The sequence below is a fragment of the Mastigoproctus giganteus genome, chromosome 3 (genome assembly GCF_048544385.1).
Source record: "Mastigoproctus giganteus isolate SK-2022 chromosome 3, ASM4854438v1, whole genome shotgun sequence".
NCBI lineage: Eukaryota > Metazoa > Arthropoda > Arachnida > Uropygi > Thelyphonidae > Mastigoproctus > Mastigoproctus giganteus.
In genome coordinates this window covers 20,192,485-20,212,124 of record NC_143577.1, presented here as the reverse complement: position 1 = coordinate 20,212,124, position 19,640 = coordinate 20,192,485, and the positions used below count along the sequence as shown (strand labels likewise).

Sequence of the window (19,640 nt, the reverse complement as noted above, 5' to 3'; positions counted from 1 at the left end):
CCCTTGTTGCAAGCATTATAATTACTGATGGAATGAGGAATGCACAAAAGCAAAGAAAGCAAAAATTAAAGCCTGGAATTTATTTCGGCAATGTCCAACTACAACAAACCTCATTAATTATAAGAAGCTGAGGGAAAAACCATGTTTTATACAAAGGCTAGCCAAGAAGAATCCTGGATTTGTTTTGCATTGACCTTTAACAGAAACACTGATCCAAAAATTATATGGAAAAAAATTAGACAGTTATCTGGTAAGTTTTCTACCATACCTTCTTCAATCCTCTCCTGGAAAGGACAAGACCTATCCAGTTCCTTAGATATTGCTAATGCTTTGGGAAATACTTTTGCGGAAATCTCAGCAGTATCAGCCTATTCTACATCATTCCAACGAATTAAAAACACTAGAGAAAAGCATGCCATTAACTTTCAAACTGCCCGCCTTCTTCCATATAACAAACCTCTGCAGTACTCTGAACTTTTGCATGCCAGTAGAACAGCCCACAATGGTGCTGCTGGGCCAGATGGGATTTATTATGTCATGCTACAACATCTTGATGACAAAGCTTTGCACTTGCTCCTGGTTTTTTATAATTGTATATTTTTAGAAAATGTTTTTCCAGCTTCTTGGCATCACTCTACTGTTTTGGCATTCCTCTAAAGCCTGGGAAAGATCAAACTAACCCTCATAGCTATAGACTGATATCTCTCTCAAGCTGCCTGAGCAAAATCATAGAAAAAATTGTCCACAGAAGTCTGGATCATTGAGTCAGAATATCTAATGAGCCATAGTCAATATGGCTTTTGTTAAAATAGGTCATACTTAGATCTTATGGTCAAGGCAGAATTCGGCATTCAAAATGCCTTTGTTAAACGGGGACATCTTGTAATGATTTCAATAGATATATAGAGAAGGCTTTTGACACCACCTGGCGGCATGACATGCTTAGTGATCTTTACTCTCTTGGTCTGCGGGGCAACCTTCCTATATTTTTTCAGAACTTCCTACATACTAGATTGTTTCGAGTTCAATACCAACATGCCCTCTCCACAACATTCATGCAGGAAGAAGGAGTTCCACAGGGATCAGTACTGAGTGCCACTTTGTTTGCTCTTAGAATAGATTCCATCACCAGCTTCCAAATACAGTTGAGACTTACCTTTATGCAGATGACCTTTCCATCTCCTGCCATTCTCAAAATATGAAATCTATTGAACGGCAGCTTCAGATATCACTTAGTAAAATACAACAGTGGGCCAGCCTCAATGGCTATCGACTCTTGCAGCAGAAAACAGTTGCTATCCATTTTTGTATGCAACACAAACTTCATCCGGATCCTGAACTTCAGATTTCTAATGTATCCATCCCAGTCACTAATAACATCAGATTTCTAGGATTAATCCTTGACAACAAGTTAAATTTTACAGACCATATTAAAAATGTATATACACCTTGTCTAAAAAAGTTAAACATACTCAGAGCTTTATCCACCCAAACATGGGGCACAGATTGTATCTCTCTGCTTTGGCTATACAGGGCATTAATTAGATCCCACCTTGATTATGGAGCTCCCATCTATGATTCTGCCAGAATGAGTGCATTACGCTGGCCTGATCGCATTTCACTTGCACTTGGTATGTAGGAAAACACTGTTACTAAAGTATGTTGTTAAGATACAAAGTTGTGCCTCACATTCCATTCAGTCATACCTTTTCAACCCACCTTTAGAAAATCTCTACAGAAATAAACCTAGCATAGTAAAACCAGCTGGTCTTTGCCTTCTTGAACTGTCACAGGCTTGGAATGTCTCCATCCATTCCGTACAACAGATAGCAACTTACTCCCAACCACCATGGGCTCTTCCTCCTTTAACCTGTGACACTTACCTCTGTCAATGGGGAAAGAATATTTTAAAAGCATCAAATGTCAGACAACTTCATGCAGGTCACATTCAAAGATATATTGATTTTTTCCCCAATTTATACGCCCGTGACCACAAAATACAGAGGATACGGAAAGGTCAGGGAATGACCACCGCATATCCCTGGAGCAATATGGCCTTAGTTGCTAATGCTCCTAAAAACCAAATAACAAACTAACAAGCCCAATTTATACAGATGGCTCTAAATCTAATGCAAACATTGGAGCAGCAGCAGTGTTTTCAGATATCATTATTTCAGCAACCCTTCCATCTGAATTCAGTATCTTCTCAGCTGAATTATATGCACTCAAACTAGTCTTAGAAAATCTGTGTTCTGACTGTTCTTTAAAATCTGTTATTTATGCTGATTCCCTCGGCACTATCTTATTCTTCAGATAAAGTTCACCCTGTTCTAGATGAAATCAGAAGCTTATTGTTACAAATTGAAAAACACCATCAACTGGTCACCTTCTGTTGGATTCATTCTGGTATTTTGGGCAATGAACTGGCTGATAAAGCCGCTAAAAATCCAACTACCTTAGATTTAACCAATATCTCTGTTCCGCCATCAGACTGTGCCCTAACCATTCAGACTGCATGCCTGTCAGAATGGACAGCACTCTGGCACTCGCAGACTAATAATAAACTTTTTCAATTTAAACAGGATCCGAAAATTTGGCACTCCAGTGTCCGTACATCAAGACTACAAGAAGTAGTCCTTTCAAGAGCAAGAATAGGCCATACCCATCTGGCCCACCTCCATTTACTCACAGAAGATGATCCACCACAATGTCCACATTGTTCTATAAATCTGACTGTGAAACATATTCTGATTGACTGCGCCTACTATAAAGAAGACAGAACTTCAGTCTTGCTATCACTGGTTAATCTTTGTAAACTCCAGAAAATCTCATTGGTGAAAAGGCAAATATATCTGAATTTTTTTAACTTCCTCAGGCAAACAGGACTTTTTAATCATTTCAGATTTTTTTTTTTCTGTCACAGATTAAAAATTTCTAATTTTTATGTAATAAATGAATAGGTGCATTATAGCCATAGCAGCTTATGTGCCATGAAAACACCGTAACAACAACAACAGTTACCCCTGGTCTTTTTCAGTTTCCACTCCCTGAGTGTTAGTACCCACAGTCGGTATGCTAGTCTGAGATTATTGCTGCCCATTGCATTACCTTGCATTTGTTAAGGTTAAACTTCAACTACAATTTTAGTTCTATGGTTTTTTGTATTTCTACAACTGTTTTATTAAATAGTGTGGCAAGAGTATATGTCTATCTAGTCTTATATTTTGTGTCAAGACACTTTAATGCAATAAATATTAAATATGAGGAAATATTAAATACAGTGCAACCTCGGTGTAATGTGGGGGTTGAGACAACTTTAACACCTGCATTATAAGGAATGCATGTTATAGCTGAAAAGAAAATTTACCATTTTTTTACAATTTTTTTTAAACAGAATACACAATGACTAAAAGATGACCTATTAATAAGCAAATGTTTTTATTAGCAAATTTATTTTTGCACAATTTTTTTTCTTTTGGCAAATTTATTTTTCCAGAATTTTTTTTCTTTTTGAAAATTGAATTTTGCACATTTTTTTTGAATTTATATGGCAAATTTAATTTTGCTCATTTTTTTTATATTTTAATGTTTTGCTGTAAGTGAATAAAATCGGTTAATTTTAACAAAATTCTGTTTAAATTAGGCTTTTAAAGAAATATTTAATGTTTTTAAACATTTTTTAAATAATATTGTTCTTTAAAATAAAAATATTAAACAGCTATGCATTATATTAAAAAACATTCAAAATAGTAAATTTTTTATAAAAATTCTACACTTCCAAATAAGGCATGTATAGGGAATCTACTTTAGAGTATACAGGTAACCCTCATATAACACAGTATCTAGGTTTCTATAAAATCTCGTGTAGTGTGAAACTGTGTTATACAGGTACCAGTACAAAAAGGGGATTACGTTCCAACTTCTTCAGTTCCAACTTCTTCTTCGTTTCTTCAGTACTGACTTTTAATTTTTATTAAAAATAGTAATAACTGAAGAAATGTCTTACAAACTGTCAGTACTGAAGAAATGTCTTACAATACATATATCAGATAATTTTTAGAAGAATAAAAGAAATTTACCTTAATGTGGTACGTAGAGCACTTCCCTATGGTACTCTCCAGAAATTAAATGAATATAACATTAATGCAAAATGATTAAAAACAATTAAAAATCAATTGAACACAATTAAATAACAATTAAAAAATTTGAATGAATGAATTTTTTTGTTATTTGTTTTTGTGCATGCGTGTAAAAGACCATGAATCAGAGATTAGATATGGATGCAAATGTTACATTTAATTTAATTTCGATGGTTTCTGCAGTTAATAGTTTTATATAATTATGTCAAAATTAAATTACATGGGAATTCTGTTAACTTTTGCTGTTCATATCTAATTTCTGATTCGTGGTCTTTTACACTCATCTGTGAAACAAATAATCTCTATTTAAGATTCATGCTCACACATACTCCGTAATTTTCATTCCCATGATAACAATATATGGTCGAAAAGCTCTGTCAGCTTCAGGAAGGAAAATTGTTTTTCAAAATTTATGTTCAAAATTTTTAAATTAATGTTTTGTGTTCAATTGATTTTTTTTATTGTTTTCAATCATTTTGCGTTAATGTTATATTCGTTTTAATTTCTGGAGAGTATCTTATGGAAGTGTTCTGTGTATCATATTGAGGTGAATTTCTCTTATTCTTCTAAAAATATTGAAATCAACGTAGAATGTATTGACCATTATAGCTCTGGTTTATACTAACTAAAAAATATATCTATAATGTACATTCATTTTCTTCCTCTTCATTGCTACTAAGCACAATCAAACGAGAATTTTCTCTGTTGTAGAATATTTTCATCTTTTTAACTCTCTTCTGCAGTATCTAGATTTTGTGTATCTTCTGCTCTCTTTAAAAAAAAAAATCAGTAATCTGGGTTTGTTTGCTTTTGCTTGATGGATCTTTGTAAATTGCATGGTATAGAGCTAAGCGGCGTCTCCCTAGCCAGGTGGGAAGGAGCAGTAGTGCATAGCACACACTTCTTGATTAGACCGGGGTTCGAGCCCGTCACCACCACCACCAAATATGTGGAGGATGTGGAAAGGTCAGGGAATGACCACCACATATCCCCGGAGCAATATGGCCTTAGTTGCTAATGCTCCTAAAAACCAAATAACAAACAAACACAGAGCTAAGCATTTTTGAAGTTCCTTTTTGAACTTTGTGTTCCTTTCAGTCGGAGGATCTGCATTCAAAAATTAAGATTCTAATTGCTTGGCTAAGTTTATGCCTTCCCGTATGCTTTTTATTGTAAAATTTGTAACTTCAGACATTTCATCTGCATTTCATCTTCAGACATATCATCCTCAGAATTGATTTGGTTTACCTACGGTGCCACTTCTGCCAAATCCTCTTTGCCACCCTCTTTTTCTACCAGTAATTCTTGAACATCTTTTGTAGTCATATCATCAAAACCTTTCCTTCCTACTGACTTAGCAAGTTCTACTATCGCACCAATTCTGTTTTCTGCTGGTTCGACCATATTTCCTGAATGAGCTGACTCTGGCCATACATTTTTACAACATATGTGTTGATGGTTTTACTTCTTTGAGCGATAAAGCTATGATTCCATACAGTCCACAATTCTGAAATGTTTCCATCACTTCAGTAGATTCGGAATCAATTTTTTCCAAAATCTATTGTAATGATTTTCTGATGTAATGAGTTATAAAGGTAAATATAATGCCCTGATCTAATGGCTGAATTAAAGAAGCTGTATTAGGTGATAGGAATATTACTTCAACATTTTGGATGACTTAAATCTTTTGGTTGGCTTGGTGCATTATTCAATAGTAATAAAACTTTGAAATCTAGATTTTTCCACTTTACATAGTTTTCCACAGCTGGCACAAAACAATTTAGAAACCATTCTTTAAGTAAATTGCCAGTTATCCAAATTATGCCAAAGTGCCTTAGGCATAATTTAGGGCTGAAATTTAATTCACAATAAAGAAATTATTCCAATATGGTTCTTAAGAACAAAGTGTAATAATACATACCCGAAAAAAATTTATAAACGATCAAATAAAAACTAATATAATCTTACAAAAACCTTCAAAGTCAATTTTTTATGGTCTCAAACAAGCACAGAACCTAACATGTGATTTCCCAACAAAATAAAATATGGAGATTTCCCAATAATTTTTTTTTGTATAATGACTAGTGAGTCAGCAGCAGGGATTCACAAAAAAGAATGAAAATGTTGAAAAATTACATCCAGCAGGATTTTCTCTGCACAAAAGGATAAAAATACCGTGTTATGCAAATTTTGCTGCAATTCTCTGTGTTAGAGCAAAACCATGTTATATAAGGATTGTGTTGTGCAAGGATTGCCCAATTTATCAATTGTGTTAGAGTGAAACCTTGTTGTAGAAGTACCATGTTATACGGTTGCCTGTAGTGCATAAATAGGTATATTATTATTATTATTAGCCATATGGTGCAAGGAAGCCTGAGGCTTATGCTGCATCAGCCAAAAAAAATTCTCGAGTTACCCTGAGAGAGAGAGAGAGAGAGAGAGAGAGAGAGAGGCTGTTGTTATTTGGTTTTTAGGAGAATTAGCAACTAAGGCCATATTGCTCCGGGGATATGCGGTGGTCATTCCCCGACCTTTCTGCATCCTCCATATTTGGTGGGCATGGGCTCGAACCCCAGTCTAATCAAGAAGCGTGTGCTACGCACTGCTGCTCTTGCCCACCTGGCTATGGAGGCGCCAAAGAGAGAGAGAGAAGCAGAAGGGAATCACCAAGAAAGAGAATGATGATACCAGCTCAGGACCCTGGGTGTGCCAAGCCCATACTTACAAGATGAGCCCCTGGGGTTAAAATATATAAGGAACAACTCAGTCACATGTTCTAATGACATGACTGCCATGGCCAAATTGTCAAATGTTGGGTACAACAAAAAAAAAAAAAAAAAAAAAAAGATTTTTTTATAATAGGTACCTATTGAGTTATGTGATTAAGGTAATCATGGAAATCATTGCATATTTGAAAACCAACATCTTGGAAATCATTTTCTCTACAAAAAAACAGTATAATACTGCTAGTTTACATCTTGTGGCTTCCCCCCCCCCACTAAAGTTGTACTAATGTTTTGGGTTATAAACAACACAAATGAAATTTACAGTACTGCAGTATAATTATGAAGTCTTTGTAATTATACTGCCTTCTTGCACATTATTTATTTATTTATATATTTATTTTTTTTTTGCCATTCTAAATGTGATTTCATATTTGAAAAGAATGTTCACAAAAACCAATAACTGAAGGTAATGCAACTGACATACAGTAGCTTGGTTGTTAAATGTTTAGTTTTGTGAGTATCCCATGTGCAATTATTAATGTTTAATTGATGTATTTTATATCTCTAACTGAGATGAGATAGAGGAGAAACTGAACATCTATACTAATTACTTTGAGATAACTAATGTTTATATAAATTTAGTCGATTGGAATTCATGGATGAGAATATAATAGTTCAGTGCTCTGCATTTTGGAAACCACTGCAATAGTGATTCCCCCTCTGTGAGGTGTAACATTCTTTTTATTCTTTTTTTTCTGTCCCTATCGAGGGATATGATTATGATCGTGTTGTTCCGTAATTATTTATATTAAATTAAATCGCTGTGCTTTGGTGGCTTTAGTTTATTAATGGTATCAATACATTGTGCTTTCACAATCTTCTCCAGTTCACCATCGCCTTCTTTTTTAGCTTTTATTTCCCTGCACAGTTTCATATGATAAGATATAGTTTTTGTACTATGTCAGCCATTCAGTATTTATTTTAATGTGCCTTTTTTTTTCTAGTAACAAAACATTTTATGATACATTTTTTTATACAAGTTCATGTATAGAAAGTGTGGGTTTTCACACATAGGAATTTTGCATGTTTCATAAGTTTTTATTATTTTTTTTACTTAAAAATTTACATACATACAGTGGCGGACAAAAAAACTGCATCACCTGTGAATTTTTCACTGCATTGTGAGTTGCAGAAATGTTTAAAATGCATTTGATAGATGGGATATATCTCTGTGAATGAAATCCAATAAAAAGACTCCATCTGATATACCTAATTGCCATAAATATCTTCCAAAGGGTAAAATGCTTAATTAATGTATATAATAGAAATCATGCAAATGGCAATCATGACAACCAAACATATATTTTATTGTATTTATGTGTACAAACTGAAATGACAAGTTAACGTAATAGTATTATGTACTGTAAATCAGCAAAATAAGTCCTTAATACTTTGTTGTTCCTCCTCGAGCTGCAATTAGAGCCTTGCAACCATCTGGCATAGAGTTAATCAATTCTGGATATATGGTTGCCCAATTTCATTGTACTGCACCCTTACAATGCTCTCCTGCAGCTGAGTCTTACTTTTTGGTTTCTTTTGAGCAATTTTAGATGACATTATATACCAGCAATTTTCAATAGGATTCAAATCTAGACTGTTGCCGGACCAGTCCAACACTAATGCCAGCATTTCTGAGGTATGATTGCACCTTAAGGGAGAAAAACAAGGGAAAACGTTTGTGCAAGTATGTTTTAAGCCTTGTGAGACAAGAAGACAAACTCATAATTAAATCTAAATAGTATAAAACTTACCAATTTTGCTGTGTGGCAAGGTGCTGAGTCCTGTTGAAAAATGCATTTTTGGACATTTGTGTGGTGATCCCTAATAACAGGTTTCAGGCACTCCTCCAAGATAGCAGTGTAGGTTTCTGTATTCACCGTTCTGTTAATAAACTTAATTTTCCTCACCCCTTTGCTTGTTATGCATCCCGAAACTATATGACCAGCGGGGAACTTTACAGTCTGTGTTATGCAGTCAGGATGTTATGCCTCTGATTTTCGTCTTCTGACATATTGCTTCCCATCCGAGCCATGCAGGTTGAATTTTGATTTGTCAGAAAAGATGATGGTGTCCCATTGCTCTTTTGTCCATGAAACATGCGTTTTAGTCCAAGAAAGTTGCTTCTTCCTCATTTTGTTGGGTCAACAAAGGCTTCTTTTTGGGCTGATAGGTGTTGAGAACACATTCTGAAAGTTGTCTTTGGATAGTTCGTGCACTTGTTTCAACACCAAAAGCCATCTCAAAGCCCAGCTTTAGATTAGGAGCACTAGCACGGCCATTACGAAGGCATAGCTGTTTCAAATATCGATCTTGGGAAGGCATAGTCACTCTCTTATGGCCTGATCCAGGTCTTCTCTTCACATCACCAGTTTCAAGCTTTAATTTCAGCACTCGGGATACTGTTGACTGGTGGCAGCCTATTTTATCAGCGATACCACGTGTAGAAAGCCCTTCCTGGGACAGAGCTACAGCTACACTTTTTTTTCTTGGTATCAACTGAACATATGGAGCCATGCTTACACCTCTACAAAACAGGATACTAGTGAGTGTGTATACCTTTCTAGTGCTGTGTTATAGAAATGGCTGATGCAATACTTTGCAATTACTGATGCTATAGAAGTGTTATCTGACACAATACCTTTGCTTTGTGACAAACAGAATGACTGTAATCAAACAATACCTTATATGTTTCACTACAAATGTTACTTTTTTTAAGGTGATGCAGTTTTTTTGTCTGCCACTGTATATTACTACTTTAAAAATATTGCAGCTGTTAGGAAAAAAATTGATCACAGTGAGCTATTACCTGTCATCTTGTTACCTTCAGAGTGTATTTCCAAGTCTGTTTGCAGTGATGATATCATATAAGATAATGAATATTTTATTCCACCCTGATGGTATTTATAGTTACTATCTCACTAATATTCTGTTTTCTCTCTACTTGTTATCCATTGTGAAAAGATATTGGTTATGTTCTTTGTCATATACTTAGAAAGGTCTAAATTTGTTTCCCATGATGCAAAGAAATTTTAAAGAGGCTTATCAAGTTGGAGAGTTTACTGCTTCAGAAGCATAGCCTCTCTCCCCATTGCTCTAGAACACATGAAATTCAGATATATGCTGACATCTCATAACTTTAGTTTTCATTGTGCTGATTCAGAACAACCTCAGCACCAATTCACTGTTTGATAAAAGCTGCTTACAGACTTTTAAAATTTTTATGCACATAATTCTTAATTGTGCAGTCAGATATGAAGTTTTCTGATCAGTGCAAACAGGCTGCAAGAGTAGCTCATGGGGTCTTGTCAGTATACTGGAATATACTTGATATACTGGAATTTTGCTAGCAGGGATAAGGAGGTGATTATCCACTTGTATTAGGTCACACCTTGAGGCCTTATATACTGGACCACTGCCTCATACTGCATACAGGTCTGGAGGCATCATTTTTGGAAAGATGTAGAGCTGCTGAAACAAGTACAGAGAATGGCAACAAGATTTGTGAAGGGAACAAAGGCTTGTGGTTACCAAGAAAGGCTTAAGTACTGCAAATTGCAGAGTCTGGTGACTAGGCACGTGGGAGGTGATCTGATTGAGATGTATAAGGACTTAAATTGGTGAGAAAGCTCAATGCTGATGGGATTCTTCCTCTTTTTTTTTTTTTTTTTTTTATGGAAACTCCAAACACGAAAGGTATCAAAACCTATAGTACTTAGTACCGTGTATGGGTTGAAGGAGAAGTATGGGGGGGGGGATGCCGGAAACTTTGCTCTAGAGACTAAACATGGGTTTCACCACTTCAAGCCTCCAATAAGCAAAGTGGTGGTATTTCACCTGTTGATGAAAGTCATCTACCACCTGTTGAGATTGGGCACCCAAGGGGGCATAAATTCAAATTGAGGAAAGACAGTTGTAGAATAGATGTGTGGAAATTTGCCTTTAGCCAGTGGGTGGTTGATTACTGGAAGAAATTTCCATCTGTCATTGTGGAAGTTGATAGCTTAAATGAATTCAAGGCTGAACTAGACATACTTTTGGAGTGAATGGATGAGTGTATTGGGAAGGGTTTTTTTTTTTTGACTAATGCTATATAAATTTGTTTTCTTGCATCATATGTTTCTGCTAATGCTAACTGCATAATGGACACAGTAATGAAATATAAAAAAATGAAAAAATGACAATTGTAAACTACTATATAAATTATGAGCCAACTGACCAAAAAAAAAAAAAAAGTAGTTTTACTTACAGTTATTCTTTCTAGGTGAATATGGATTATTATTAAAACCCTTATGTGCAAGTCTCTTTCCTTCTTCAGCTTCAAAAGTTTATTTGCTAACTTTAAAGTTGTTATTGTACATGCAAAATGTAATTTTATTTTTGCTATGCTTGCAGTTGATAGCATTGGTTTCTGTATTTAAAAATGCATAATATCAAAAGACTAAGCTGGTATGTCATTTCAGGATTTCATTCTTTCACCTACTGGCTTCCATGAAGTGATGTGCAAGGAAAATTCCTTACCCTCTGTGCTTATTCCCCAGAATGCCAATTCATCTGAGAAATTTGGAGAAATTGTAAGTCTATTCAGAAATTTAATTAACTGTATTTTTACCTATTGAGGAGCTGTTAAATTTTAGTGATTTATGAGTGCAAGTTAAAAATATTTTGTATAAAAATATTCATACTAATAGATATATATTTATATATTAATAGATATTATACAGGGTCATCGAAAAAGGTGTCCGTGATTTCTCTTTTAATTATCTTCTGAAATATTTGATCGATTGCAGTAGCAAATAGTGTGGTAACGCACTGAATTTTATTTGAATATGCTTCAGCTTTATGTTTTCCCTCAAGTTGAAGACATAGAAAGAGACGTAGGAGTTTCTGCGATTTTTCAGCAAGATGGTGCACCACCGCCTCATTTCAGCCGTAATGTGCAGAATGCCCTAAATGTCAGGTTTGCTGATCATTGGATTGGAAGACCTGTGCCTTGGCCACCAAGAAGTCCTGACCTGACACCTTAGACTTTTTCTTATGGGGCTACCTAAAGAATGTCGTCTACTCAGAAAAGAGTTAAATCTGCACCATTTAAGAGAGCGGATCACAGCGTCAATAGCAACCGTCACGCCAGAAATGGTTGAGTGCACATGGACAGAGATTGACTACCACTGGGATGTTTGCCGAGCAATGAACAGTGCTCATATTGAAACATACTAAGGTATTAAGTAAAACTTGAGATATTCCTGTAGATATTAATAAATGAATCAATTTATTGATGCAAGTATTTGCATTGTTATTTTATCATGAAATCACGGACACCTTTTTCAAAGACCCTGTATTAAACATACAGAAAACAAATTGTTACCTATAAATTAATGTGACTGGAAGAACAGCTGTATATATAGACTACCACTGGGATGTTTGCTGAGAGAGAGAGAGAGAGAGAGAGAGAGAGAGAGAGAGAGAGAGAGAGAGAGAACAAGAAGTATTGCTAAACATATTTATGTATAAAATGGGTTGGCTGCTCTTACTGGGACACTAGTCGGATTAGTTCTTTAGATAATAGACTTCCATTTTTCAGCTAATGTTAATTAAAGGATGTAACATGACATAACATGACATGACTGAGTGACATGCAGGTTTAAAGCAGTTTAAACCTGCATGTCACTCAGGTTTGAAAGCAATATTGAAGATCCCGACATGCAAGAATTTGCTGCTGTTTGTGATCATCAGTGAAGATGCAAGGCAAAACTTGGCTGAAACACTGTATTCCCAAATCTTGTGTTAAAATTGATTGATATGTCCCGTAAAAAACTGAAGGGCAGCCTTCAGTTTTTTAAAAGTCTTCAAACAACATAGAATACCTTCTCCAAAAGCTATTTTTAAGATTTGATGGGTTTCTTGCACTTTTCCCTAATTTGAAACAAAATTTGATGCAAATTCACTACTCAATAAAATCACTCATTTTAAAATGCAGTGAAATATGTAAAATATTTTCTGTATTCAGTGTGCATTAATTTGGACTTACTGCAGATAAATGGGTGATTCATGCATTACTATGTATGCATGTGAGTTACTGACAAGTCACAACTTGCTATGCTACCGCATTTTAAGATAATTCAGTCCCCGAACTTTTTAATCACATTCTTTAAATCAAAATGCTTTTATTAAATTGTAAAAAAAACAAACATTAGCACAAAAATCATTTTGATGTCTTAATAATGCACAAAGTCCTGATTTCAGTATGAAAATAATGTTATGTAAATGAGCTCATGAGCAGCCATATGTTCATAATCTATGGCAGCACTCTAATAAGGCAAGTGATACTCTGTGAGGATTAACATAGATGTGATATTGACTGCTCATACTGAGAATGACACTGTTAATTAGTGTGCTAGAGATATGCAATGGCTGCCACAGGTTTCAGGTTTCTTGGAGCAGGCCTTCCTGCCAAGAGTGTCTGTGCATTAGCATCCATTATAAGAAAGTGTGTAAAAGGGCAAACATAAGACTTTACATTTGTGAGAGTTCATGCATAAGCACATGGATATGTGTGCTCACTAATAGTGATTCCAGCCTACACCATTAAACCACTACTTCTAAATCTCTCTCTCTCTGTTGATAGTAGGATGGAATCCAGTTCTCAGTTCTTTCCAGATGAAAGTTTTTTGAGAATCTGATTGAAGATTGTCTCAGCTCATCAGTAAATAATATTATGGCCCTTCTGCCTCTGGTCCACTTGATATCAATTTCAGTAGACTCTTCTATATATAGGGATCAAGGAAATGTAATTAATCATTATGCATGAAGCTTTGGAATGAATGCATACAATCCCTCCTGGTAGTTTCTGGAGCAAGTTGTCACTCTATGACTGATGCCTCACCGTTAAAGCGGCGCCTCCATAGCCAGGTGGGAAGGAGCAGCAGTGCGTAGCACACGCTTCTTGATTAGACTGGGGTTCGAGCCCGTCACCACCAAATACAGAGGATGCGGACAGGTCAGGGAATGACCACCGCATATCCTGGAGCAATATGGCCTTAGTTGCTAATGCTCCTAAAATCCAAATAACAAACAAACCGTTAAAGCCAAATAACAATCATCTTGTGCAGACATGATTTGACTTCCTTGGACAAGCTTTCAATTGATGTTTTGCACATTTTGGAATGTTTTGCTTTCTGCTTGCAACAATGCAAATGGAATTCAGCCACTTGGGCACTTTTAGTTTGACCTTTTCCTGCCTCTGTTCTCCTTGTTGCTTTTACCCTGAAGTTACACTTTCACAATGTTGGCAATCTTGAAATTGTTAGTGTGAATGATAACCACAAAATGAAGAGGGTTCAAAAAAAGGCACTTTTTATCTTGTTATCTGATTTGCATGTTATAAGACATTGTAAGTGATGTTGTCTACAGTTTCAGACAGATTGTTTTGGTTCAATGATGAATATTTGGTTTTATTTTTATTTACAAAATACAAGATGTATTCACATTTTTGTGTTTGTTCCTTATCTTTTGAGCACCAGAGTTTTCTGCTACCAAACATGTTGACATATAGGCATTCTCAAAAATGTTTAAAATGGTTTCAGTTGTGCTTTTAATTTTTATGTTGATTTTTTTTTTTTTTTTTTTTTTTAATTTCTATCAATGTGTTGCAATCCACATAAAATTTCCTAGTCGGGCTGAATTTCTGTATCCTTGTATTATGCTTCTGTGTCTGAGCTATTCTAATAATTATAATTGACTCTGATGCTAATATAAGATTTTGTGTTGCTAATGGCTTAGTATTTGAGTTGATATTGTGTTTGCTTGGTCAACAGTCATATATCATCTTCACTATTGCCAGTTTACATAATGAAGAGTATTATCACCTGATGTAGATTTCTCTGCTAATATTTCTTTAAGATAAGAAATTAGTGTCCTGTTACTTTGAATCCCTAATTTTTGAGTTGCCAGACAGTAAGGTGACTAGTGAAACATTTTCTTAATATATACACTTAAAAAGCTATTTTTAAGTAGAACCTTGTAATTTTAATTCTTTAGTAATAACGACTGAAATGAATATCATAAAGTTTATTGGTGGGCCCAAAAATAACATGATCATTTAGGCGTGCGTGCGTGCATGCATGTGCACTGAAAAGTAATTTGTATGTAACCAAATTTTTTTTCATCTGATTTCTTTTTAATTTCAGGAAGAAATTAAGTCTTCTTTGTGCAGTCTAAATGAAACTGAATTAGATGACCTGGTGACTGAATTAAAGAGACATATTGATACCAATAAAATAAAGGGACTTGTAAGAATTTTTTTCTTCAGTACTTGTGACATAAACTGTTTTTGGTTGTATATGCTATTGAGAAATAATATATACATCCTACTCTGTTCACTTAAAAACTAATTCCTGTCAATGTCATCTACCTCATTTTATTTTTCATTCAATCTGAACTTTCATATGTAACATTTGCATATTTATTTAAATTTTCATATGTAATTTTTTTTCATATGTTAAGAGAAAAATCTGTATTTCATTATGTACCAACTGATTTTTTTCTTTACAGTGGATATTTGGCTGAGTTTGAGTACGTTTGCATTTTTACTTTTAAAAATAATATATTAAAATAATATCCAAAATATATGATTATATTAGATCCTTGAAGAATTGAATGGGGGATCATTGTGGGTATTATTCTTCTTTGGAGATTATGTCTAAGGGTACCAGTGTTTATTATGCTACCAGCACAGGCCCTCACTATGAAGTTAAATACATTGAGGAAGATGTTTGAATAATGGCCAACTGGTATATTCAGAATTTTTCCAAGTCTGGCTGGTCTGTGGCAACCAGTTCCTCTGGTTTAAGCAGACTGACCATTTAAGAGTTTTGATAACCAGATTGGCCAGCTAATTGAAGGGCATATAGGCCACCAACCCTTATGACAGAGTTAGGAAAAAAAAAAAAAAAAAAAAAACTTTTTAATTAGTTTTTACTGATTAATTTTTATTTAAAAAATTATAAGGAACTGTTTTAGCAAATGTCTATATATATATATCTTTATTGCATTCAAGGAATAGTTACTTGGGTTCCTGATGCATTGTCCATAACAGCAACAATGCTAGGGGTTTAATATAAAATTAACCAATACAGGAAAAATTACAAAAAACATATGTTAAAACATAAAATGTATAATTACATATATTACATATATAAAAATTATATATTAATATGGGAAATGAAAGAACTTTTTTTTTTTTTATATATGTAATATATAAAACTAAACATAATTTCACAGCGCGATGAAAAAATTATGGCAGTCACTCAGTGGAAGATGAAAGCTGTTCCCTCATGATGCATCTTCTGTAGGATTTGTCCTCTATGAACTTTTTGTGGTTGACATCCATCTCCTGGACGTTGTGGAGCATCTCCATGGGCAGGAATCTATCGCCTATCCTGAGCCTCCACGTCACAGACTGCAGAGAGGGGAGGGCTCTTAAGGGTTTCGGGGGATCCTCCATTTGTACATCTGCCAAAAACTTGCATAATGATTTCACCTGCTATCATTTTAATTGAGAGGAGTAAGCGGAGGGTGAAGATCCGTTCCGTGACTTTTCTGTAATTAAGTAGTTGGTAATATCTGAAGTGCGTGTGTGTGTGTGTGAGGGGTGCAGTTTATGCTTGAAGAGGACCCACCGAAGAAGCCAGTACTCATCAGATGCAGTGGTTTTTAGCATGGTTTTTGTTGCTGTTGCCCAGATTTCCTATCCGTAGATGATGACTGGCTGCAGAAACCACTATATGTATTGGAGCGTGTACTCAGGCTCTGTGACATGGAGGTGTTGATTGGCAAGCCATCTGGATCTATAGACATTGTTGTGAATAATTGCAACATGGTGTTTGAAGCTGAGGTTAGGGTCGAAGATTCCGTTTGCTGGTACAGGAATGGGTGAATGGCAGTCGTAAGTGGATCCCAGAAAGAACTCTGCCCTGGGGAACACCTAAACAGACTTTCCTTGTGAATAATTTTTTATTCACAGTCAGGTGATGGACCCTGGTCGTTAGTAGGGACTTCAAGAATTTTAGTGTATTGCCTTTGATCTGGTATCCCTCCTTGCAAAGTTGCAATTAGTTATTCCCAAAATCCACGAATTGTATCTCTTTCATTTAACTGTAACCTAATTGACAATTTTCTAACTTAATTTTCACCAAATTCCAACATTTCATGTTTAGAAGGTTTAATACCTTCGTTGTCCTCATTTTCCTTCTCCCGTCATCGATATTGTCACTAGTTCTTTGAACTAGTTAAATTTGAATTTTTTGAAACTGTACAAAATGTCATTGTCATTCGGATATTCAGGTGCTATGACCATGTAAACAGAGAAAGAGAAAATTTATGGAAAACTGTGGATAATGCACTTCCGCGAAACAATAGATGATTATTTGTTGGGGTAAAAGAAAATCACTCTCTCCTAATTCTCGAACGGGACGCTTACAGTTAATTCACAGTGGTGTCCAACCTATGGCCCCTCCTGGAAAGTGAACTAAAACAGCATTTTAAATTTTGTTAATTATCAAAAAAAAAAATTCTCATTTAATGTTTTTTTCAGTAAATGTAATTGTGTATTGTACTTAATAAAATTTTTGAATATTTTCAATTTCACTTTTACTGTTTTACATGTAATGAGATATGGAAAATGTAACACACTAATTTTTCTTGAATTACTCAGTGTGGCTCGCAAAATAAATCTAACTGAATTTTTTTGAATATGGCCCCTGTACTGGAAAAGGTTGGACACCACTGCAGTAGAAGGTTGACCACAGCCCATTGTCAGCATCAGGAATACCCCTTGACCTGCTCACTGTTGACCAGTGTGACTTCTCTGTATGTGGGACAGGTGGTCGGATAGGTTTTACGAGTACCACAAAGTTGTAGAATGATAATCCCATTAGCTATCTTAATTCGTGCAGCAGCACTAATTGCCTAAATGCCAGAAATGTGAACTGTGTACTGAGTTAAGTCCATCCTAATCCTTTCACTATATGAAAATTTTCTTCACTCAATGGAAACTATTTTAAATGTTCCTTCCAAGGGGAATTCAAAATAATTCGTTATGAAAGGAGTTCGTTAAACAGATATCCAACCGAGTAATTTAGAATTCTAAAATTGGTTATAAAGTTTTATATATAAAATATCTTAACAATAGACAGTGAAAAATGCAAATTTAGTTAAATGACTTTAAGCTTATTTTGAATAGTAGGTAAACATGGAAAAAAATTTATGGAATATTACAAATTTTGAAGTGTACTGCATCCAAATGTCACACGTCACTGTTAATAAAGGTGCCAGTATGCCGTACCATTGCATACCATCCCAAAAAAAAAAACACTGTCAATATATCTTAAATATCGTTCTTGCAAATCATGACTTATTAGCCTAATATGATTCATTTTTGTACACCAATGGGGATATAAACTGTACTAGAACACATTTATAGCCTTGCTCATAAAATCTCTGATCACTTACCAATGTCACTCTGATCATATAAAATACTAACCCCTGTCAGTACGATCTGGCTCACTTTATTTTTCATTCAATCTACATTTTTTAATATATAATTTCGTTGTGTACTAACAGATTATTCTCTTGGCAGTGGGACACACCTTGGCTGAGATTTATCAAATACTATAGAAAACAAAATTTCTGTCTATTATTCATGTGCTACACCGATTATAATTTAATTGCTGGAAGTTATTCTGTTATTAATGAATTTTACTTAAATTTAATGCCTTTCATTATCGTTATTCAAAATCTCTTATATCCACTTGGTATACAGGTCATTAAGTGCAAATCAATCCTTTTGGACCCTCAGCCTTATATTTACTGTTTTCTGTCATGCTGTTTCCTTCCGTTAACTTTTTAAGCAGAGTAAGCCCTTGTTCCTCTAATGCTTCTTGACACCATTGATCAATCTCCCTCTTGGTTTGCTTGCAGGCCTATTACCATTCAGTTTTGCTTTGAATATCTGTTTAGCTGTCTTCTTCCATATTGGGGGAAAAAAAACCGAAAAACTAAATATGCCACAAAAACCAATTTGCCACATTAGTTTCATAGTGTATACATAAATATGTAGTCTTGGCACTCTAACCACATTAGTTTTTATAATACATTTGATCTTCCCTGCTTCCTACATGCCAGTACCATCTTAAGTTTGCTTCACTTATTTGATTGGATATTAATGTTAATTACCCCAAGATCTTTTCTTATTTACAAATAAGGTTTTATTTCGGAAGGTAATAATTTTTGATCATTCCTTTTATTTCTTATTCAGCTCTCTGCTCTATAGATTATGACAGACTTAAAATCGTTAAAACTCCCCCCTTTTGATTGTCTAAGTGAGGTGCCTTTGCACAGTCTTTGCTTTGTCACTTTGCAAATAGATGGCTGATATACAAGAACAGGAAATTTCAACATTTACTTGATTATGTTGTTCCATATTAAGTTTAAATCTACCTGACAAACATTACTGAGGCACAGCAACTCATAACTTGTGTTCTGTTTGTCAAAATTTTGTACAAGTCATTCTGAAACTGGTGTGTATGTAATATTTGTAAAGTGTGCAAATTGTTTGGACAATTATAAGTCTTATAGTTCCTGCTTATCAATTTAACTGTAAAATAAGCACACAAAGACAATGTTTTCTTTTAAGTTTTTTCTTCATTTATTTTTCTGT

The 19,640-nt window shown here is 34.8% G+C and overlaps 1 protein-coding gene across 1 annotated transcript in view; it reads left to right on the top strand.

Moving 5' to 3' along the window:
* Positions 1–19,640, top strand: part of LOC150087777 (ATP-binding cassette sub-family A member 2-like) — a 487,681-nt gene that overhangs the window by 141,882 nt on the left and 326,159 nt on the right. Inside the window, exons 7-8 of the mRNA XM_090369199.1 lie at positions 11,386–11,496; positions 15,112–15,213. Of these exons, the coding sequence (XP_090225325.1) occupies positions 11,386–11,496; positions 15,112–15,213 (213 nt within the window). The remainder of the gene's footprint in view (positions 1–11,385; positions 11,497–15,111; positions 15,214–19,640) is intronic.